General features: G+C 43.7%; 1 protein-coding gene across 2 annotated transcripts; it reads left to right on the forward strand.

The window, feature by feature from the left end:
- The first annotated feature begins 964 nt into the window (after window positions 1-964).
- On the forward strand, window positions 965-20490 carry LOC142587151 (carboxypeptidase inhibitor SmCI-like). Of its 2 annotated transcripts, none has more exons than XM_075698038.1 (6): window positions 965-1066; window positions 6389-6424; window positions 9077-9259; window positions 13350-13532; window positions 14579-14758; window positions 20107-20490. In XM_075698038.1, the coding sequence occupies exons 1-6, from the start codon at window positions 1015-1017 to the stop codon at window positions 20355-20357; spliced, it is 885 nt and encodes a 294-aa protein (XP_075554153.1). In that variant the 5' UTR covers window positions 965-1014; the 3' UTR covers window positions 20358-20490. The 2 variants fall into 2 exon arrangements, with proteins under 2 accessions (XP_075554153.1, XP_075554154.1); XM_075698039.1 differs by lacking the exon at window positions 965-1066 and adding an exon at window positions 4567-4624.
- The last annotated feature ends 3758 nt before the right edge of the window (window positions 20491-24248 follow it).

Raw genomic sequence — 24248 nt, forward strand, 5'->3', positions numbered from 1 at the left:
ATTATATGTTTGTTGAAACAAGCCGTTTATACAGTCTCTTTGTATTAGGTGGAGTTCTACGGAAATATTAGCGTTTTCAATATCGTGGCTCAACGACTAGCCCATCAGTATCTATTAACCACAGGTATATGCCTAAAAAACGATAAAACTTTAATATATTATACACAAGGTTTCGCAATTATAGGACATTACTTTTTGTGACTATATTCTGAACGAAAACTCACTCTGAAGGATACAAACATAAAGCCAATTCTTCATAAACCCGTGTCCCGCAGCGAGCTATTAGTTTTAGCTACTTGGACGCAGTCTCAAAACATTTCAGAATTCTTACCTCCAAATCTACAACGTTTTCAAGCATAGTGGGAAAACGTATAGTTATTTAACTGTATTTCAAAAGAATAAAAAAGATGTTTAATAAGTGCATTCTCAGAAACAGCTCACGGCAGTCTCAGTATTAGAATGGCTCATTATTTTGTTTTGTTTTTACTGATGGTAGAGAAGGCACGCCTACTGTAGGTGATTTGTGAAGAGCCGGACGGCATTGCAAAACGCGTTTACGTTTTAGTAAGAGCACCAGACATATTTGGGGAAAGTGAGGGATAAATAATATATCATAGTACAAATTTGTCAAAAATGTGTCCTTCAAGCAAGTAAATGTTTCTAAGGAACGTAAAATTATATATTCTCGTTAGTCTTTCTCCTCGATTGTGTTCTTTTATCGTCACCGTCTTTTAGCTGTGGGCCACATTGCATGCTTCAAAGCTTCTCTAAGATGAAACATGTACGCTGTCCAACGTGCACGCCGAAGTTCTTGCCGGAGCGACAGATTCGAAGAAATGCAATATATGAGCAAAGTAAGGCTTGTTTTTCAACGATAAAACATTGCTCAAGGTTAAAATTAAAAAAAGAACAATGAAGGACAATGGCTATGTGTAATACACGGCATACGGTGATATATCTCAGCTGCAACACACCCGCACTATATATGTCACTGCCGCCCAAGGAAGGTACGCAATGAAGCCACTCGCCACTCTTGCTATCCTCATCTACGTCAATTCCATCCACGGTGAGTTAATTTTCGTAAGCTTTATCTATTCTGCCCCTCAAATCGGTACCTATACTATGTATTGTTCGTCGAAGGGTATGTGCGTATGTTTTAAAGATACTGTGGCACTTTCGTGTGAATGTCTCATCCAAGAAAGTTTGTCACTACGAGCTTTCTTTGTCCGTTTTGATGGCTCGGCAGCCGTGGTCGAAAACTCGCGTTTCTTTCAAGTGCATGGTGCGAGCTTTCACCGTAGGGACCTACGGTGAAATATACCTAAGGCCACATACGCCTTGTGTCCCCTTGGGATCCCAATTCCGAGTGATGGGCAAAGAAGGGCACAAACCAACAGCACACGCGCAATGCCCAGTATGTATGCCGAGGCGCATACCCTCTGGTACTTACCCACTGACCCAAACTGTCTACTAGGCCTGCCAGCATCAAGTTGCACGTTCGGCATATACACAGTGGCCCGTTTTAATTAGTCTGCAGGACAGCAGCCGGAACATTCCTTATTTGCCTCATGTAGAGAGCAAATTGGGCCGCTGTGTGTTTTCATATACTTTGACACAAATACCAAACTGATTAAAGCTTCTAAAGAACGTTTCCCGCATTCAAATGTTGGTTCTCTTTCTAGCAACGCTGACCGCATCGTGAATGCCGCTTTTGTTCTCAGCCAATTTCTGAAACATAAGTGCTTAAAGTGTTTACTTAGTAGTTTGCCGTGTAGTGCCTATCTTTAGTGAACGTGATCCAAACGCGCTCGCGGCCTCACGAATAAGTTACGACCGTCCACAATGGTGACTTGTTTACGGCTGATGATACCTATTTCATATCTATCCTGTTTTTGAGAAAGGAGACAGTCAATAGTTTTATTTGCAGGCAATTTAAACGGATTATAGAGCATTGACTTCAAGCACAGCGCTCACCTAAATTCATCTCAGTACACCAGGAAACCGAATTGCAACGTATTCTCAAAATAAAAACCCTCAGAAAAGATGTGTTTTCGGAGGCACTAAATATGAAACTGTGGTTCCGAATTCTCTGAGCTCTAGAGGAAGTATCTTTGAGTGAAGCTGTATTTCTCGCGAGCTTCCCTGCATGGTGAAGCTTACAGGTTACTTAGTGTCGCCACTCTAATATTAAAAGCAGCTCTAATTTCAGATCCCATTAAGCTTTAAACAGTTTCATGCCTCATGTATGTAGCGCATAATAAGGGTCATCAGCATAATCATGGTTGCAATTATAATACTTATAATATTCAGCCTAACTTGTATGAAATTCTGGATGAATGCCTCCGCCACGGATTCATTATTTGTTGGTACATTTCGCAAGCTCACTCGGTCTTGTGACAATACATTTCGTAATTCAAATGCAGAACTTAGCACTCGAATCCCCTTTCCGACCCTTGGCAGTGCCCACTCGGCTACTGTAATGGACCAGAAGTTATATGCCTTATGCATCCGATGGCCTCTCTTATTGTATTTCACTCTCATTATCGCAAATACACTGCAGTATACGCTACTGCTTTTACCACTTAATCCCAAACCGAAGATGTGTAATTTGCCATGCTCAATTACGCCCTAGTATCACAGAAGAAGAAATTCGACAAGGTTGGACACTGGGCGAAAAGTGGCAACGGAAAATACGTCCCGCTAGCATTAAGGTCATCCGTTAGCTGCCATGAGCATTGGAAAAGAATGCGAAATGCAGTTAACCGGAATTGTTTTTTGTAATTATTTCCTGCTAGAACTGAAAGCTTTGCGTACAAGTGAACGTATACTTTGCGACTGATATTTTTTGCGTTACCTAACAACAAGCTAAATACATACTTGACGAGCTGGATGCATGTGTACGTATATGTACACATGGTAGCGAAGGTTCCATGACGTCCATACGTCCTGTAATGGCGGCTTGTGGAAGCACGGTAGCGCCGTCTGCAATTCCTGGGGCCAACTTCTCGGTGGAAAGGGAAAAAACAGCTTGCCGTACACTCGTGCCAAGTCGGCTATAGCGCCAGGTATAAAGTTTGCGAAGAGGAATAAGGTGCCTCAAAAAGGAGGGCCAATGTTTTCATAGGAGGACGTAACTTCGTCAAAGGCGGCCTCGTCATCCTCGGCTTGTTAGTTTAAAGGTCACGTGCAATTTTTGTCGGTGGTGGTTGGTTATAAAGTTTTCCTCTTGGTGTCCCCCCCCCCCCGGTTTTTTGTCTCTAATTTTTTCTCTTTTCTTTTCTCCCCGCCTTCCAAGGCCTTCCCACTCTCCCGCTCTTGTCCCCTCGTCTTGGGAACGACGCTCGCAGACGTCAGGCGACAGCGCTCATTACCTCTGAAGTCTCTCCCTTTATAACCAAACGCTACCGACAAAAACTGCACGTGACCTCACTGCACTAAACCTTTAAAACTAACACGCCGAGGATGACGCGACCACCTTTAACGAAGATAGGTCCTCATATTGAAACGTTGGCCAGCCTTCTGAGGCACTTTATCCCTGTTTACAAACTTTACACCACAGTGTGCTATTCCATCTGTTAGCCCCCTTCTTCATTAGAGCGCCAGGTAACATCGCATCTCATATACAAAGCACGCAACAGTACAAATGAAGCGTAAGTGAGAATGTTCGCCACAACATTGAGTCACAACGGAATTTGGATACACCCATATTTATATATAGACCTCCTTTTATAACGGCACGCGTTACACGGGTGAGCCTCGAGAGCTTTACATGAATTCATAGGAATGGGTTCACGCAGGTTTTGAAATAAGTAACGTATGCATGTATCAGTAGTGCCAACACCACCTGTTAATTTGGTGTTAAGGTAAATTCAACATAACATTGAAATAATTCACAAAAATCACAGTTTAACGTTCACTAACATAGCACGCGCGCCACCTGTACTTTTTATATTGCTGAGTACATACAAAAGCTTTAATTTGCAACTCCCTTTTCAATAAATATGAAGTTGCCATCTAAACCTTATAAGCTTATACCATACATATTCCCATTAGCTTTTATGGCTACGTATAAGAGAGTTTTGACGACATAACAACGCTAAATACGGTGTTCCATTGTCGGCTTATCTCAGCGCGCGTCGCCATGAGCAAACTTATGCAAGCCTTCACAGTTTAGTAGTCATAATTATTCGTGGATGGAAGAAAACAGGCTACGACTTCACATTTTTTATTGTAATTACATTGTCTGTACTTTTTTTCAAATGTTTACACTGGTGACCTATTGGATGAATAATTTTAATCAACTAGTGTTTTGCCGCACGATGTGTAGTCGCGCTTCAATCGCACGACCATTATCGATGTAGCTGCGCATTTGCTTGGAACCGTATTTCAACCTCGCCTTCGCCACCAGGTGCGTTGACCTTGCGTCATGCGCCAGACACGCCACAGAAGGGAGCGAGGCCGGCTGCGCATGTGAACTTCGCTTGTTCCGCGGTCCGTCTTTTTTTTTTCTTTTTTTTTGGGGGGGGGGGGGCGGGATGTAGTGTAATTTCTTGGGCTGTCGCTATATTCTAGAGTTCCTTCTTCGCTTCGACGTGACATCGCTGCACTACTAGACTAAGACAAGGTGAGAAACTTTGCTTGACAGTCTCCACGCATTAGAAGCTATCATGCTTACTGCACATACCGTGGCTGCTAATTTGAGTTAATGACTGGTACTGCAGGAGGAGTTTGCGACGCTTTATGTGAGTGCCAACATTACTGTAACTTATTTCGGTTGTTTTTTGGTCACGCGCGCCCCCACTCAGCTTTGCGACACTGCGAGAAGCAGCTCGGCCGTGTTACGCAGTTACTTTCGCGTGTACAGTATCCTGCTGGGACAAGTTCGTTGACGCATTCTCTGATCCGCAACAATGCTGTAATTAATTTCGTGACAGGCGTGGCGAGGCCCACTCGCCACACCTGTCGTGACGCAGTGAAAAGCAGCTCGGCGTGCTGGACAAGTTTGGCGTGTACTGAATATTACAGGGACATATTATTGTGACGCTTTCCTATGGCCCCGCAACATGTACCCGCTTTTGGCCCTCACTCTTGTCGAAAATGCGACGAGCGATTGCCTGGAGTGATAACACGTGAGTGTGTTGCTTCTGCCGGATTAACGCAGAAACGATAACGCTGAGGAGCAAAAGAATGCCACGAACTTGTAATTGGAGAATTCTGTCGTAAGAACAACTAAAAACAGTCTTTGAAGCCATGCGTTTGCCTTAAGTGTCAGGGGAAGGCATTGTGCGAGCGTCTATCGCGGTCTAGATTAGAGCCTGCGTTGTGGCCTCCTCTGCCGACGTAGCATACCATCGCGACGGATGAGCCCAGCCTCTTTTAGGAACAGGCCCGCGTATTGGTGCTCTCAAAGTACAGGAAATAATGCCCTGGTATGCGGGAATGATCGGAAATCAAACGTTTTCTTTGTATTGTATGGTATTGCTTGGAATGAGTGGAGTATTTTCTACGTCATGTATGTAAAAGTGAATTTCTTTTGTTTCTAGTGCCGTCCATCCACGGCTTTGGCACGTTTCGCCTCAACACGTGGTTTTTCTATGTGGTCTAAATACGAAAAGGACACATGCTTGTAATTTTTTTTTTTCAGCTGATGCCAGCCGGTGAAGCTTCGTGCGGGAACTACTGCTGCTTACGTGGTACCGCGACGTTGGATACGCACAAAAAGCCCGGAATTAGCATTTATGTAGAGCGAAATAAACACTTCATTTAACTAGGCGTATTGCGTCTGCATTATAAAATTTCCCGTGGCACAGATTCTGTGGAGGCTTGCAAAGATCGTTCGCAATCATTTTTACGAAATAATAAAACGATCGCACACAGACCGCGTGGGACTGAGCGGTAGAAGCGAAAAAATGCCTCGCGCATCGGTTCAGTCAGCGTGACCCGTACCAACTAGTGTACAAAATGCGCTCGCTCAAAACCGAAGCCAGAAGCGTTGTTTAGGTATTAATACCGGCGGCTTGGTGAGCTGCAATCGATTCTGCCACTGGGCTCTATGGCAGTGTCCGCTCTTGTTGAATTTCTTTATGCTGGAAGGCTCGACGAGTCATGTATAAAAGCCTATGCGCTTCATCCGCAGATTAAATTTTCACCGACTGCCGACGGTGGTCGCCGCGGTTGTTATGCTTATCTGTTGTTTTTGTTCTTCTTAGCACCGTTTCGCCCAATATTGATTTACTTTCGTGAGTTCAGAGTATTCGCTACCGTGTTCTTCACCGTCACTACAACGTGAGGTACGGAAGTACGAAAAAAATTATTAAAGTAAATGGCTAAACCATATGTTTCGCCTAAGCGCAGTGGTTTAATCCGTATAACATTTTTTTTCTTGCAGGGCAGAATTGGTTCCAAGGTATGAAGAAGGGAGAAGGTATTAATTTATATTCCCTAATCTAGATTTCTTCTAGAACCTTAGTCTTTGGTATGTGGCATATTAGCTTGAGGGAGCGTTGCATGGCCCGATACAACGTATACAGGTAGACATCGTTGAAACGATCCTCCAATTGGATGAACACAGAACATCTGGAGAGATTGCATTTGAGGCAGATGAAAGGGAAAAAGACGTTGATGCTTGTTTTCTCAATGTTCGATCACTTGCAGCTTCTTTCTTGTGCTTTTATATGAAGGCCTTCGAATAATTTAACTAGAATTTCAACTAATATTGCACAAAAACATCGAAATGAACACGAGTGTTAGTCATAGGTTTTTCTGCTCGAATAGCAACTTCGTGCCCAACTTTGGCACCCTTTATGCCAGTTCTAATTTATGAAGCTGAAGTTATAACAAATAAGTGCCCTCGGTACTCCTGCAGAAAATATAGCAAGGAAAGTAAAAGATCTCTTCGAAGTAACAAAGAAGACATTGATAGACTGTATAGGAAACCTAGCTGCAGTGGCTTGTCTAACGTCTTGGGCATGCTCCTCTGGGTCCGTGGGCACTAGTGTACAAAAATGACGTAACTAAATACACTAGAAATATTTATTAACCCATTTGATGGCCCTACAGCCTTATTTTGCAATCGTTCTCCCTCCCTATTGGTAGTCGGCCGGCCGTGGTGAAAACTGTTGGTTGCAAATTGACATCCCCCTGTCGTGCCGCTGAAGTCTTCACGCTATTTCTGTTTTCTGCGGGTTGAACGAGGGATCGTATTAGCCGAACGACCTGTAAATTTCAGCAACAAATAGATTACTTGTAGGTGTTTCACCACATGGTAAAGTTAGGCTTGAGCTTTATCGAATATAACTAGCGCTGCCAAGCTGTGCCTCTCTGAAAGTCTATCGAGATGCTAGATTTAGCTCAGATTGCGCCGTGCGACATGTGCAGAAACACACGTATGATTTACTAATGTTTTCTGAAGTGAATCGCGTAGATTGTATGGCTGCAAATGCATGACATAATATTATAACCTGTTTTCAAGCGAAGCTTCTATTGGCTCGCAAGGAACCCGGTTGCTCCCAGAGCAGAGCAGCTGAGGCAAAGGGCAGTTTGATGATTTCACAGCTGCGCCAGTACCAGAGCCAGAGTCATTAGCGAAGATTCCTGCTGCATAGGCGCGCGCTTATGCCACGCACCCAATCAGAGTCGCTTTGCTTCCGTCGAGCAGGGAAAGGTTCGAGAATGTTTCGCGCCCGATGCCACCGGCTTCGTTTGCGTGCAGTTCAGTTTCGAAAAACGGATGGGACGCCCACACATTGTGCGTTCCCCTGAGAAACAGCCTGCTTTCGACGAACGGCAGCGAGAACTCGCCTGTGAAACGTCTCACTGTCGGCGCACTGATCTAGCCGATACAGCAACGAGAAGAACGTTCCGAGCTGAGGGAGCGGGAGGCCGAAGCAATCCATACCGTCACCTGTTGGTTACTTAACCGTGAAGAAGGTCGGCTTCATGCAGGACAAGCTTCGCTTACCCTAATTTTCCGGTAGGGGAAGGGTTGGTCACTTATTGTTACAGACAGTTTGATCAAGTTATATCTTTTGCTGATTGAACTGAGACGTTTCAGCTCAAAAGAAGAGCGCTTCAGTTAGAGTGCCATTTTCTTCCGAACTATTATTAGGGATCAGACAGTTGTTGTGTTGAAAGAACAGTAAGCAAGAACGAACTAAAGTTATTTGTTTTTTCAATCGTGAACCAAACAAAGATCGCGACCACTTGATACACTAGCAGATTAAAACCCGGAACAGCTTGCATCACATTTGTAAGGCGTAGGTCGAACTGCCAGTAGTCCTGCATTTACTAAGAAATGTACTACATAATGCGTGACGTTTGAGGCGTCTACAGCTTTGCAAGCACGCGAGTGATTCCACCAACAAGTAATACTTGAGTAGCTGACCTTCGGTATTGTAAGAAAAATAACTGTGTTCTATTTCTGATGGTTTCAACCAGCGCCCCACAACAAAAGCGCGTGTTTTAAAGCTTTGTCCTTGCTGACGTGAAAGATGTTCTTCGTTATTTCCCGCATGGTGCTTCAACTGAGTGGTAGACCTCGGCTATGTAGGCTCAGGGAGATGCCAATGTCAACTACAGAGAGATATGCAAATCGATAAAGTACATATCGTACTCTTGATTAAGTGTCAAGCCATGGCATTCGGATTGTCTGAGTGCACCATTAGTAGCACAGGCTACAGAATTGGTTCGCGTTATAAACCGCCTTACCCACCATTTATTGTAGAATTTCTGGTATGCGCTCAATGCAATCATAGGGATTGGTCCAGCTTTACCGTACTAATGATAGAATGCCAAACCTCAGTGAGAAAGGCAAAGGAACATTTCATTGCTCTGCTATAAGCTTCTCTAAGGAACATCCTAGCCAGCTTTGAAAAGATATTGCGCATCATTGCTAGCAAAGGATTCAGCTGTTCGACCAAGACAACATAGCAATAGCTTCTATCAATTTTGTTAATATTGAAGTAATTAATTTTTGGCAATGAAACTAGGATATATACAACAGGAACTTACAAGCAAAAAGGAACCTCTTTCTTTTAGTTTCAAACAGCACTTGACACTAATGTACGGAATCTTACAGGTCGTCCAGAAGACCTGCCGAAACAATGCTCGAAATCACCATTTATTGGCGTCTGCCATCCGCTAGAAGCTGCTTGGTATTACGACAAGAATGATAATTCCTGTAAGTTGCTCCAACGTGGCACTTGCGCTGGTGGCAATAACCTTTTCCCCACAATGAACCGATGCATGAAGGAATGCATACGTGAGTAGTTTTTTGGTTTTATTTTCGAACTTTTCGGTTTTCATGCCTAAACAATCACTAAATTACGTGTTGGAAAGATAAGAACTCCCTCATATCTACTTCTCTTCTGCAAAGTACTTAGACATAGTCTATGACCCCTATGCTTAATAAAAGACACATGAAAAGATGATTTTTGTAGTACTCTACCATTGCATGGAAAAATTAAGGCAAAAATAAATGGATAAAATGGCAGTTCGAATAGGCTCACAAAGATTGTAGCGGAATTGTTGAACTTACGTTTGAGAGATATGAACAAAAGTGTGCCCGCCAATGAAATAATGCTGGGTATTAAGCAAGCCATGCTTCTGAATAAAAAATATAGGTAAGCAAGTCCTAAAATAATCAAACATATCACCTCTCTTTTCGGCAGTGGCACACATAAGTACGCGCGCACGGTTTCATAGAAACCCACACTTTTGCTACGCCAGCATGCTTATAGGGCACGATGCCCTATACTTTGGATAGTTAACTCTGTACTTATCAATTTAACATTTTACCACTTGTTAATACCCAGAGCACAACAGCAATCAAGAAACCACAGTGGAAGCCAGAAACATTTGCAGAGATAAATAACGGCGGATAGGCAGTAGTTAAGGGGAAACCAAGAAACATTCCCCTGTGTTACACGATAGTATCGAATGAAACAATTTTTTCCGTTAGAATATTTTCTCATTGATGATGTCTTGCGTCAGTCGGAGACAATAAATGGTGAAACTAACAATAAATATTGATATTTACTACTTAAGATTGCTTCTCGGAAAAAAAATGAACGCATACGAAATAATCTGACTGAGCTGAAGCCTTGCAACTTGAAGCAGGGCAAGCTGCAAAAAAGTTGTTTCGGTGCCTCTTCTGCTCGGCGACTATGCCGTACTGACAGCTCTTGTTCCGACTCGGTCTGCATCCTACGCGGTCGGCCCTAAGATCCGACGCGCTTCTCTCGTTTGTGGTCATCGAAGAAACCTGAATAAAGTGATCATCTGAATGAATTACAGTACCTATTCTTTAAAAAGAAAATTCGCGGCTTCGAGCCACTTGAACAGTTTCCAGAGCGTTCCTTTCTTCTAAATTCGACAATACGTTTCAATATTTCAAACAAGTAGTTTACTTTTTACGGTGTCGTTCTGCTTACCCATATAGCGCGTAACATTATCATTTTGATCACGTGCATCATTCTAAGGCACTTTCGTTTATGATAGGACAAATGAGCTTCCAGCCGATTTCCAATAACCTCTACTTTGCACCAGCAAATTGAATAACAGGCCCAGGCATTTTGGAAGCTAAACGCGCCATACTTTCGGTTCCTTGGTTGCCTGTTACTTTTTTTAAAAAAGATTAAAGCTATCAGTAACAATATACAATATATTATAACTTAATGTTCAATCACCAAACACGAATCATAACCAACTTGGACGTCCAATTATTCTAATGCAGTGTTTCCACTGATAAAAACAAAATTATGTGCAATAAAGCAATTTCAGAAATTTTTGCTGCCAGAAGGAATGGCGGATTTCAAGTACACTGCCTTGAAAAAGCCAGCAAATCTGTCCAGAACTTCAAACGTCCCACCAAGGTCTAGGTAGAGAGCCGGAATAGCAATGTTGCAACTGTGCACTATGTAGTAAAAAAAATTAACTGTCGTTGCTTGCCATGCTTAACCTATTTTTGGCTGCTTTGTGTTCTAAATTATGAGCGTAAATACTGGATGATGCAAGAAAAATTTCTGTGGAACCACAGCAACAATGAAATAATCGTCAATGCAAGAGCGTCAATAAAATGTCAGCGTCAGTATGCCTCCGATGGTCCACAATATCAGATGCCTGGGACACGTAACTTTTCCAGGCATATAGAAAGCGTGCAATTTAAGCAAACTCCCAAGAACTGAAAACGTAGCAATTCTATTAGGAGACTAGTTGAATGTGCGGTAGAAATGGTCATTGGTGACAATTCATGTCGAAAACACAATACCTAAAAGAGAATGAGACTGTTCACGATATCCTATATACAATGGGATGCTGAAAAGTTGCTGGCTTGGCCCCCTTGAATTTAGAATTTAAACATAAACATGGTGTCATATAAAAGCTTAATACCTTGTTTAGCAATGGTGAAAATGAGAGCCTATCTGATTTTCATAGCTATTTTAATTTCAGACAGAACCTGAGATGGCAGTGGCACAAGCAAGTTTCACGTCTGTGAAGCTGCGGGGTGTCATGAATTTTTTGTCTTTAGAGAAAGTCTAGAAAAGAGATTGACACAGAGATGTCAGAAACATTAGGGGCGAAGTGTCCGGTCTAAAGCACAATACATACCTGGGTTTCTCATTGCAATACAAGGTTTTTACCATTGAATACGAACCCCGCAGTGGCCTCCTCGTAACCTCAACCGATCCGGCAACGAGCGATTATGTACAAATGCGGATTCCTCAGGATAGGCGAATATCCGCCAAAAAGTAAGACCAGACCCTCGACATCTCCTGGGAGCACGTTGGTTTCCTTACTACTAATATCCAACACATGTGCAAGCTTTCAGCGAAGTGGGCACCAAAATCTTTGCACATTGAACAGAAAGAGGTACGAGTTGAGACATTCTCACCTGTTTTGGCCCATTGTGATGATAAAAACTAGTTTTTGCATAGGTTAGTGGCCGAGGATGAAACCTGGCCCCACAAATAAGACCAAGAAACCAAGGAAGATTCATGGGAGTAGCGTTACAGTGGGTCATCATAGCCAACCCGCCGTGGTTGCTCAGTGGCTATGGTGTTAGGCTGCTGAGCACGAGGTCGCGGGATCGAATCCCGGCCACGGCGGCCACATTTCGATGGGGGCGAAATGCGAAAACACCCGTGTACTTAGGTTAAGGTGCACGTTAAAGAACCCCAGGTGGTCGAAATTTCCGGAGTCCCCCACTACGGCGTGCCTCATAATCAGAAAGTAGTTTTGGCACGTAAAGCCCCATAATTTAATTTTTTCATCATGGCCAAGAAAATTCCGCACCCATAAATAGCCCCCCCCCCAAAAAAAAAATGAAACAGTTATGGCGTCCATTTTCTGGGACAAAGACGGTGTTTTCTTGGCGGACTATCTGCCTCAGGGCTATTATTTAACGGGTGAGTACTACACCAAGCCTCCTGGAGCAGCTTAAGGAGGCCATAAAGAAGAAACGCCGGGAAACATAGACCAAAGGGGCCCTTTTTAAGCAGGACAATGCATCTTCGCGCACGTCCGATGTTGTGGCTGCGAAACTGAAGGCCGTGGGTTTCCAATTTTTCCACCATACCACCTATTCAGCTGACCATACGCCTTCCGTCTACCGTCTGCCTCCTAACTTGAAGATACACCTGAAGGGTTACCAGTTTGACAACATTGTTGATATGAAACATGCTGCTGAGAGCTGGTTTGACGACCAACCAGAACATTTTTTTTTCTTAAATGGACTATAAACGCTGAAGAAACAATGTAACAATTGTATAAGTCTAAGGGCGGAATGTGTTGGACAAATGTGCACTTTCAAAACTGTGACTGTATGATGTTTCTGAAATCTTTGCCATATTGCGGGAACAGCGCCATGGCTACTGCATGGAGGCAATTCGGAAGACGACGAATGATGAAAGCAGCGCCGTGACAAGATCCGCATGACGAGAGCTGGGTTACGAAACTATATGCACGGCGGCGGAGCGACCACGCCGGCATCATGGCCTATTGGCCCAAGCTGATAGATAACTAAGTTGACATGGTCATCTTGACAGATATATATAAGGGCTAATTGCGTGAAATACATGCACATTTAAGGTTCATGTTGAAATCAATATATGCTCAAAAATTCTTCATTTCAAGGACCGCGTTGCGCAGCATAGGTATATATATTGCACACCCAGCCGACAAACAAAGGCCGCTCCTGCTGTACGACCCTGCCAACCGCAGATTACACTGTCTCTGGGATACATCCAGCTTTTACTGCATCATTAAAAGCCTAGTACACGAACTTAGAATTATCTTGTCACTAGTGATATTTGTAACCTATGTAACCGCTAATTGAAACCAAAATTTTTCAGCCCTGACTCCAAAAAATTCCGCGGTATGCCTTCAACGACCAGTCATCGGCACCTGCGCTCCTGTAATGCTGGCCTGGTTTTATGATGAACGAAGCAGGCACTGCAAAATGTTCAACCACACAATTTGCGGTGGAGGCGGCAACTGGTTCCTCACTGAACTCAAGTGCCAGGCAACTTGCCTACGTGAGTACGCATTCAACTGACCACACTACTTGCAGATTAAGTAAAATATGTTGCTAAAATTCGGATAAATATTGCTTGGCTTGCTTGAACCATATAAAACGAAGGAAGACACCTGCTTACTGCAAATGGGCAGACTTGCGATATATATATATAGATATGAACAGGAAGATAATAAGCGTTAAAGAATGGGCGCGAATCAGCTAGCTTAAGACGCGTCCCCTGTCTTGAGCTACCTGATTCACGTCCGTTCTGCAACGCTTATCATGCTCCGGCTATCGGCCCTATGCATTAGTTTCCCCTGGTTTGTTTTTCCCTTACTGTGACTAGTATATCGGCATATCTCCGTTTTTTTCTCTCATCCACGGCGCTCTTCGCTCTTTTGCTGTCTCTTAACGTTGCACAGCATTTCTCGTTCCAGCACTCTTTGCGTGGTCCTTAACATGTTCTCGAACTTCTTTGCTCAGACAATATTACACCTGGTAAATACCAGCATCGTTTGTTAAGATTTACGTTTTCGCTGCCAGTCTGTGTATTTCTATAGAGGATTCAAATAAAATAAAAAGATCATAGGAAGAAGGCTAGAAAGACAGCAGTAAGAAATGAAGTAAGCTGTCAATAAGAACTGATGCATCTTTACTAACCTTTTATTCAAGCGCGGTCTTCGTCGGAGAAAGCAGCAACCCAAGAGGCTTCCTATATTCGTATTTGTCTGATTGTCGGTAATGATATAACCTTATTATGGTGTAAAAATGAAAATAGCAGCATATACGAAATAAAATTATAACATGCAAGAAGATTACCGGTATTTAGGTTTCTTTAACTAGAACTATGGGTCTAGTTTGTGTGTTTCTAATTCATTTTCTAAATGTGCTCCTTTGTATTAACTTACTAAATCCATTTCTTGACGCTGGCTGATTCAATTGCGACCTTATTCAACTGGCGAAGCTGGCATTGTTGCAGCCATATCCTATAAGCTTGAACCTGTAAAGCTGTTTCAGATGTCAGAAATGTTTTAGGATGTGACTGTTCTTTCACTTTATTTGCAGCAAAAAAGAAGTCCAAAGCCTACTGCAGCTTGGCGCCAAGGCCTGGGAGGTGTTTTTTAGCAAATCGAAAGTGGTACTTCGACGAGAAAGAGAATTTATGTCGCGTATTTCTTAACCAACAATGCGGAAGTAATGACAACGCTTTCGCAACAAAGGAGAAGTGCTTGGAAAGATGCAGTTGTAAGTCTCCATTATTGCTTGGCCTGTTTGTACTATGCTTGCTTCATTTATTCTTGCGAGCCTCCATACTTCGAAGAAATAGTTGATCAATAGTTGACCCTTATGCTGCACTAGGCGTAAATATAATGAAGCTCATAATTTTGTTACAAACCCTGTATTTGTACACAGACCACCGATTTGATATGCACAAGTGGCTTCCCTTGTAACGTGCGGCCCTTTTAATATTGACGTATCAATGTAGTGAACACATTTCTTTGGAACGTACATATCCTGGGGCCCTAAATATGCTCACAAATCTATTGAAACTGTTTTATTGGCATATGAACAAGAAGAATAATTCTAGCCCTGTTCCTGCACAAAATAACCCATAATGCAACTTCAGTAGAAACCACCGGCACCTATAGTAGGATTGACGATTGTTACTCGCATTTTAACCCAGATTTTATCAGCGGATGCTACAAACTATTTAGCTTGACAACAAATGACACGTTAATTTCTTTGACGACTTAAGTAATCTTATTATCGTTGAAGATACTTTTGAAGCGGCCAGCAACCACACCAAACTCCTTGCTATATTACCTCTACTGTTGTAGGGAATTCTGTCCTACAAGATAAGATATGGGTTATATGCTCATTATTATCTTTGTAAGTTTGCATGAGACACCGTTACCACAAAGCTTGGGTGAGAAAGCTATCTGTTCTGTGAAGCGGTTAAGCAGCGCCGATAACGGTAGACGTGTCCTTACCGCGACTGGAAAAGCTGGCAGTAAATGATGTGTAGCAAGATGAAGAAGGTACGCCACCCTAAACGACTAGTTTGACATCACCAGCAAGACTGAGACTGCTTCATTGCCCTGCTGTTAAGTGCCCGCCGGTTCGCATTAACGTGGTATCCTATTTTAATATTTTGAAGGGTTTCTCTATTTCCTGCAAGAAGGTAAGCACGTGATGTGTAGCTCGCTAGAAGCATCTCACTTTGACATAAGAACTGAAAGCTGGGCGAGTACGTGTGGCTTCATTATTAACTGCAGCACTACATAAAGACAAATAACATGAACGAAGTGAACACTCAGAACACATTAACGTGCTCTATGATTTTGTACAAGCCTTTTATTGATATCTCGACAATTGCAACGACAAATAAACAATATATATCCCGAAAGATAAATGAACGGATGCCAGGGAAAAAAGATCTTGTCGCTTCTCAACAACACTCTTAAGAGCACGTAATTGACCTTACTCGGCTATGGTGATCAGTGTTTTTTAAACTCAATGCGTCATAGCTGGGACTCTCTGCACACAAGCGCGCACGCGCGCACACGCGCACACACACACACACACGCGCACACACATGCATACAATCCAGTATTACTTAACAAGTAATGTTTGTGCCAGAGGGCGATGGTATCGTAATAATAAAGTCGCAATTTCGCCTGAAAGGCGAAGCATCGATGGCGATAGCAAATTAGTGGACAGGTATAGGAAGTAAGGATAGTACTTTTATCGGCTGCATAAGCTTCTAAACATTGGTACACTAACTTAATTAACCAGCACGGTTTCACGCGCGTACAAGCAAACATAAACACATTCCTCTCGATGATCGTGATTACTCGCTGCCATACCATGGCCTGAGGAAACCCGGTGGCAAGTGTGAGCGAAGTGGCATTCGTGCTGTTTATCGCTTTAGTGCAAGTTCAGCCTCGAGTAGAGAGAGCACGCACATAGCTACGAGCAGCCCACGCACCTAGACTGTGCCCCCAACGCAGATCGCTCTGAAGATACGGCCGTCCGACTGCGCGCACCGACCACATGCGCAGTTGAAGCCGGTGTAGAATTTTACCCCCTCCCTCTCTTCGCCACACCCACCACCTCTGAACGTTGGTGTGCCTCGCGCACGACCGAAGACGGCGCGCTCCCACCCCGCTTTCGTCTGTCGCGCAGGCGAGATTAAGTCGCAGTCGTAGGCTCTCCTCACATGCCTTCACTCACACATACAACGTAGGTCACGCGGTGACGGTGTTATCGCCCTTCGACTTATACGAAACCTCAAGGCGACGGCAATGCCAGCGGCGGAATGTGCTTGGAGCGTCCATATAATTGCTGTCGCAATAATAATGCGGTAAAATGCCAAGACCCGGTAGAAAGCTGCGCGCCGCTCATGTACGAAGCACGCAGTGGTCATTTCTGTTAATTTGGCGTCGGACGAAGAGACAGGCTAGAAAAGAGTCGGTGCACTGCATTTATTGAAAGCGTGTTAACCTGATTGTCGGCTACAGAACGTAGCATGGTGAGCGACCAACATTTGTGTAGGTCATGCTTCACCCAACCAATGCAGACTTCATGCAACTACGCCAAGTAAAAGCAACTGTCGGGGCAAAGTGGGACACCATGGCATCGCGTGTCGACCTTACTGACGAATGTGACGACGCGCCGACCACTCTGGAATCCAAAACAAAACAACCAACTCGAATTACATTAAGGCTTCACGAGACACGCGGACCACGCCACTAATACTGAGTTTTTTCGCTGCTGAGAAAGACAGATAGGAAGATGAGAAAGAGGGCGTAGCTCCAGGCGGTACCGGGGGAAGAATCACTGAGAACACAATGGAACGTAATAAAAATGAGCACGACAATAGCGCGATAGCCACAGTGGGGAAGGCGGTAGAACGGACAAGGTTTTGTAGTTGGCAATGCTGATCGGGCCGGCATTCGGCCACAGTCGGGCCGGCATTGTCGTCACCGACCACTTGAGTAGTGGCCGGCGTAAAAACTTCCTTCAACCGTCGATAGAGGCAGCAGCTTCTAGTAGATATATAGTCTCCAGTTTCGCTCATTGTCATGATATGATAATGAACGAAATGACCTACAGTAGGCAGCAGGCGCATGGTAGGATAAAGAGCTACGAGAGTACCTAAAACGGCGAGAAGAAAGGAGAATGTTGCTCCAACATGGGTACTACTCTTGGGCTCTGCAGGGATGGGACGCATGTCCAACTGCGCAGCAACGGAACCCTGTCGTCCTATCGTTCTGAGAGCTCAACTCAGTGGCGCTGCAGAAATGAGACAAAAGAGAGCTCGTGTATCAAGGCATGCTAGCTGGTGCCGGTCCAGAGTTCCTCGGAAGACGAAAGCGGTGGAAGGAAGAGATGGTCAGCTGCATGTTCTAGCAGCCGAGAGTAAATTGGGGCAGAACATTTAGCCTGACAACCACGGTATACAATCTGCGGTACGCTCTTGCACAAAGACTGTGCGGCAACAAAATAACGAATTGACCCAATATGTCGTCGCAAGTGACGGTTCTCGCCCTGCTACTATTGGCGGCACTCCTCAATTATTTCGTCATTGGTTCCGACATTAATGTAAATCTGCAAATAGAATGCTCCATCCGCGGTGTCTGTTAGAACGTGCGGAACATACTAAGCGTCAAACATTTTCTCCTGTACTTTTTTTCAAAGGGCGCACTCGTCCTACATGTAGTATATACACTGCATGGTACAAGACAGCGTTAGTGGCCAGCTATTTTCGTGCTTACCCGAAAACTGCTGACCCAATAAGTTTCTGAGGTTCTCTTTGGAAACCTGACAGCTTTCGAATGTGTCTGGAACTAATGTTCGAGCGAGGCAATCTCATATATTGTGCTGACTGGCAATGCCTCGACATACTTCGTTACTCCTGAGCGCCATGGCCATACTGCCCCTGGCGAATGAACCAGTAACGTGGAAATGAGAAAGTGGGACGTATGTGGTGGCTGGTGCGAAAATTGTAGATAGCGACAAGGTCTAATTATCGGAAGGCAGGCAGAGTACATGAATGAAGCATTCGTTGCGGAGCCGAGTTTCGATTACGGGCAACTAGCCCATGCATTTATATATTTCACGAATGAAGCACTAGAATACTGACGTCTATTTCAGCACATACTTAGGGAATGTATTGTTAGGCAGCTCAATCTAGTTAATAGAGTCTACGACGGGCCCTATGCCGCGTCAATCGCGCTGCGGAATGCAGTGCGGTGGCGTATCACGGAGAATATAGCGGTGAATGCGCAGGAGCAGCTAGGACGTCACAACGCATATCGCTGGTGAAGATATAAAATACAATGTTTTTCCAAGGTAACTTCCTAGTCTATCGCATTTGTATTGAGCGTTTGTAGCGAAAGAATAGTATCTGTAAGTAACGGACATAAGTCACGAAAACCAACGCGAATACACTAATGGCTGTCGTGGAATGGAGTGTTCGCATTAAGTGTGACGAAGCACACGGTTTGCTTCTTATGTGGAGTCAACTAATGTCTATGCAGTTTAAGAGCTTCTGTACCGGTAAAGGTACAATTACGCTGAATTCAAATAGAAGATGTGACTGAGTGAGGAACGTCTTTACGAGTGGAACAGAAACAGTGCTGTACTCGGTGTCATTACTTTGCATTCATGCAATGGAAAAAGGAAGCTGGCGAGCAAACCTCACAAAAAAAAATGTCTAGTTTTCACGGTGTAACTGATTCTCTTAACATTGCATGTTGATAGGACTCCGTCTGAAAGATTTAGATACCGCCACTCCTTTTCTGGAGGTTAGCTTCTGAGATTCCCCAACACAGGATTTCAGATCATATCTAAGGAACAAGCGCTGTTCCTGTGCCATCTTGCTGGTGAGAGTCCGGTCATTTGCAAGGATTTAGAACTACTTGTTACTTCCCTGAAAGCACCTTGATAGAGAAACATGAACATTAATTTATTAGGAATAATTTAAAAAGAGCAGAATAGTCACTAACAAAATACTTTATTTTGCGCTACCTAAAGCCATTGAACCTTTCGGTTAGGGAAAATAGAGTAACACAAGGTGGCGGACAAAAGTACGAGGTGTGCTTGTTCTTACCTTGATCTTTTTCTTTGCGAGAAGTTTTATAACCAAAATCATACGCCGCGCCATTGAACTATCCACCTCATTATGCCTACCGAAGCGGCTCACGTGTACAAAGTTACGTGACGTCTTGTTGCTTCAGTCAGTAGCCGCATACAGTGATGATGCCTGTAGTTTTTCGCTTGGCTTGCTGATCCCTAGCCCTTGCTCACGTTGGACTGTCATATCATTCAACATCTAGGCGTGCTCCCTCTATTGAAAGCACTGTCCATAGAGAGTGAATGCCTATTATTGCCGAGAGAGGCCATAGTCACAGGATAAATGGTAAAATGCTACTAAGTTCCCCTTCCCCGTTTTCACTGCCACACTTTGACAGCTCATTCCGGCGAGGATGTACTTAAGAAACTTGGTTTAGAGGCTATGTGTTTTATAGTGTCAACGTGGCGATATCGGAAGATGATATTTCCATCACAATTTTTTGTTTGTTTTTCAGATAACAAAGCAGCTTCAACGTGTGCAAACTGCGAGCAAACGCATAAAAATGAGCTACCTTCCACGATAGCACCCGCCCAGCCCAGCCAGCCCAGCCAGCCCGTCCAACCCGTCAATTCCAACGGGATCCCTCTCTATAGGCCACATCATCTACCACCCCAACCCAGCTTCTCCAAGAAACCCCTTGCGGGGGCCGTACCTACCTTGCCCGGCATTGGCACACCTATGCCAGCAGGAACAAAGCCTCGATAACTCTGCCAACAGTGCGCTTAAAAGATCACGATTGCTTGTATCTCTTTCATACTGAATGTAGCTTATGAAAAAGTTGGGACACAATTGCCACAATAATAAAACAGAGGATTCCGGCTTAAATACCTTTTCAGTGTATATACCAGCCTAAATTCGTTAGAAATCGTAAAAAAATGGTGTAACTATGTAAAAGCAAGGGTTTTGCCATGATTCGTTGGCGATCACACGCCAATGAAACGTTCGCTGAATACGGGAACGGTTGTCTGGTTGTCAGTTTACATCCGCGTAGTCGCGGAGGTAAAGGTTACACCGCACCTTGAGAAAGGTTCTTACATGTTCTCGTCCCACTAGCAGCAGACAAGGCCAATTTCCCACAATATGAATCGGTCATTGGAATCTGTGAGCATTAGGTAAGTATACCTAATGCAGTCGCAATAATTTTTCTCGATGATAATATTCTGCTCCCGTAAGGTGATTTCCAGTTGCCACGGACTGCATTAACTGTGTGCTACTGCATATGAATTGGCTTTCATGCCTTTTGCACCAGGGCAGTAGTTTCGGCATTATAATGCTGACTACGGCGGCCGCGCTTCAAAGGGCGCGAAATACAAGAACGCTCGAGTGCCTAGATTTTGAAGCACGTTACACAACCTCAGATGGTTATAAATAATTTGGGAGTTCCTCTTTATGGCTCGCCTCACAATCTTATCGGGGTGTTGGCAGGTGAAACTCAAGTATTTAATTAATAATTGGGCTTCGGGCGTTTTGGTAGTTCATAAGGACAACTAAAGAAGCGCGATTACCGCAGAAGGAAAGAAATATAACGCATATACCCCCTCTATAGCGCGTCTTCCAAAAGTTTGTTCTTTTGACGCTATTATTATGAATACCCACCGATATAAGCATAATTCTGAGCGTATCGGTCCGCGCTACCCAGTGCAACCAGACAGAATCGACGACCTATCAAATCTATAACTGGTACAGGTACACCAAGGAAATCAAAATATTTCCGTTGTAGCACGTCCATATGCATGCTTATGCACACTGAATGAAGCTTTTCCTACCGCTTTCATTTTATTTCTGTAATTAGTTCTCTAGTTTACGGGTATCAAGCATCAATTGAGAGTCCCATGTGTTCAGTTGAATGCGAAGATATCATATGGCTATTAACCGTTGTTTGATACCTGTAGGAATGTTGAGCAAAGCAATAATCTGCTTAGGAGAGAGATTATTGAAGCACAAGAGATGAAATAACTTGCTTCAATGCGTATGCACAAGCCATCTTTCGCACTAACAGTGAAAATGCTTTATTTTCCTGGAAGGTGGACATGGATTGGGACATGGATTATTGGGTTGTCAAGTGCTTAAGGTTTTCTGGAACTGTGCGTGCGTTGGCATAGGCGATTACTGATATCTGTGTTGTACCGTAGTGATAGGAAAAGTATAGTGATATCTGTGCTGTATAGTAGAGCATAGTAGCTGCCGAGCCGAGCCTTACTTTTACAAAACTTATGGGGGCAGCGTCTGCAATAATTTCAATTTGGATTTCAATTATTTTTTACAATAGGAATCCTTTCGCATTTACGAGCAGTAATGTCTGAATCCTTATCCAGTGACAAGCATTGGACATATGCAATAATAAACTTAGAAAAGGAATGAACTAATCTTCTCATCAGTGCATTGACTATAATAGGTGGGAGAAAAATAGGAATTGAAAAAACAAAAAAGGATTTTGGTAAGGTATCAACCTAAATAACGTAAATATCAACAAATATTGTCGAATCCTATTTGCTAAAGAAGTGGACATACCTTAGGCAATGGAATATTTATTTCTTCAATTTTTGATGAACACAAAAAAGAACGCTAGGCATTAGCAAGTATATAGCATGGTCGTGCTTTGGCTATCTGAGAACTAGGGACAGGTTTTAAAACACGGGCACTGCGGATATTTTACCTCGTTGTACGCAGACCAAGTTGCTCGAGCTGTTGTTAGCACGGCAACTCAACTTCTTGCCATCTAAGAAATTGTAACCGTCCTTACAGCGAAGCACGCACCAACAAACTACTGCACTTTACATTAATTAGCTATTTGATAACATGAACGTTTTGTTTATTGCTTTGTGAAGAGCACGGTCACATTCGCTGCAGTCGCGGTGGCGCTTTCTTGGGTGTTGAGAAACCGCAGCCTTCGGTCCACTGACATGGAATCGTGGAAATACTTGAGCTAAGCAATGCCTGTGGGCAATAGTGGAATTGCTGATGTACGCCTTCGGCACACCATCCACTTCCACTGGCATCGACAGCACTTTGTCGCCCGAACATAGAAAAACGATGCATGAAAGACCGTTCACAGGTGTACAAGAGGTAGAAAAAATGATTGATATCACTACCCGACAATGATTCTAAATTGATACCACCTGGCGTTCTGCCTGGAGGAACACATTGATGTGCCGAAAGTAACTAACGCGCCATATGAGTGGATAGAAAACTGCATGCGTCAATGCATTTAGAGCTGAAAATAAGCCTCTATCAACTAATTTGTGAGGGGTATAAGCAGCTGGCCACTATAAAATTGATGTAACATCGCCGCAAGCGCGCAGTTCCCAAAAGCTTGCACGGCCGCTGTATGGGGAACTTTTCCTCGAAGGTCTGCTGTACTAACTCTATGGAAGCACCAGAATGGCAGAATCTCCATCAAAGTGCTGGACGTGTTTGTTGCCGCCCACAGCGCGTATATCTGTAACACAGGTAGACCCTTACGGATTTTTTTTGCATGTCATTCTGTCACTTCCTGTATAAAGAACGATACTTTTGCAAAATATAGCACAAATCGTGTAACGATGCTGGCATACGGTATTGCCTGATGTTTAGAAATTAACGCACGCCCATTGTAAGCTTCCTAATTCGAACCGTCCTTGAGATTTTCAGCTCCTAGATGTGCCCTAAAGCAACTGTTACAAAGCAACTAACTGAGTTCAGTCTATCACCAACACACAGACTGCCCTTTGTTTAAATGTATGCTACTTCTAATATAAAAGCTGAAGAAATTTAAACGACGCGGCCACAGAGTTGAAAAATTATCTGATTTATTAGTTGATAAACAAATGAAATTTCTGAGAAAGGCATTAGTGGGGCTGAAGATGACCTGGTGTTGTCGTGCCGTATATAATTGACGAACAATATACGCATCACGGTGGCTTCCTAAACGTAAGTGCAGACCTCCCCAAAAATTATTAATATCACGCGAGTGTCGACCGCGCGCCGAGCCAGCGGCCTTGCAGTGGCAACGGGCACTCCTTAGTCGGAAAGAGCAGCAGATGGTGCTCGTACTTGAAATCGCTTTACACGCCACCCCATACTTTCGCCGAATACGACGTGGTTCACCGCAGCGAGACCAAGCCTTGCTATGACGCTCATCCGCTGATATTACACTTTTGGGAAGCTGACGATCCCTTCTGTTCCGGCAGCATAGCAAAGGCTTGCTGCTAAGGACATACTTTTGGAGATAAGGATATTGCCTCCATTTTAGCATCAATGTTGTTGTTTTAGGGGATGTAGAAGGTGCTGCATCTGTTATGTTGATGTCGAATTCAAAGCAGACTCAAAATTTAAAAGAAATATATTTTTTTTCGTAACATTTAATGCAGGAAATGTGACTGTGTCAGCTGCTCTCGCCAGCATAACTGGCGAGTGAGCACATTACGAAACTGTAATTTAACAAAGTACGTTGACAGGTATGCAGTACTAGACCAACTACTAGAAAGAGCACCAGTTGAATGGTGATCTTTCTGCCTGTCTTTCCCGCCGTGCTTAATTTTTGGGTCTTAACATTGACAGTAAAAGACTCCCCAAGGAATTGTTTAACAATATTATGCGGTAATTTAGAGCATTTAA

Source organism: Dermacentor variabilis, chromosome 7 (genome assembly GCF_050947875.1).
Source record: "Dermacentor variabilis isolate Ectoservices chromosome 7, ASM5094787v1, whole genome shotgun sequence".
Lineage (NCBI taxonomy): Eukaryota > Metazoa > Arthropoda > Arachnida > Ixodida > Ixodidae > Dermacentor > Dermacentor variabilis.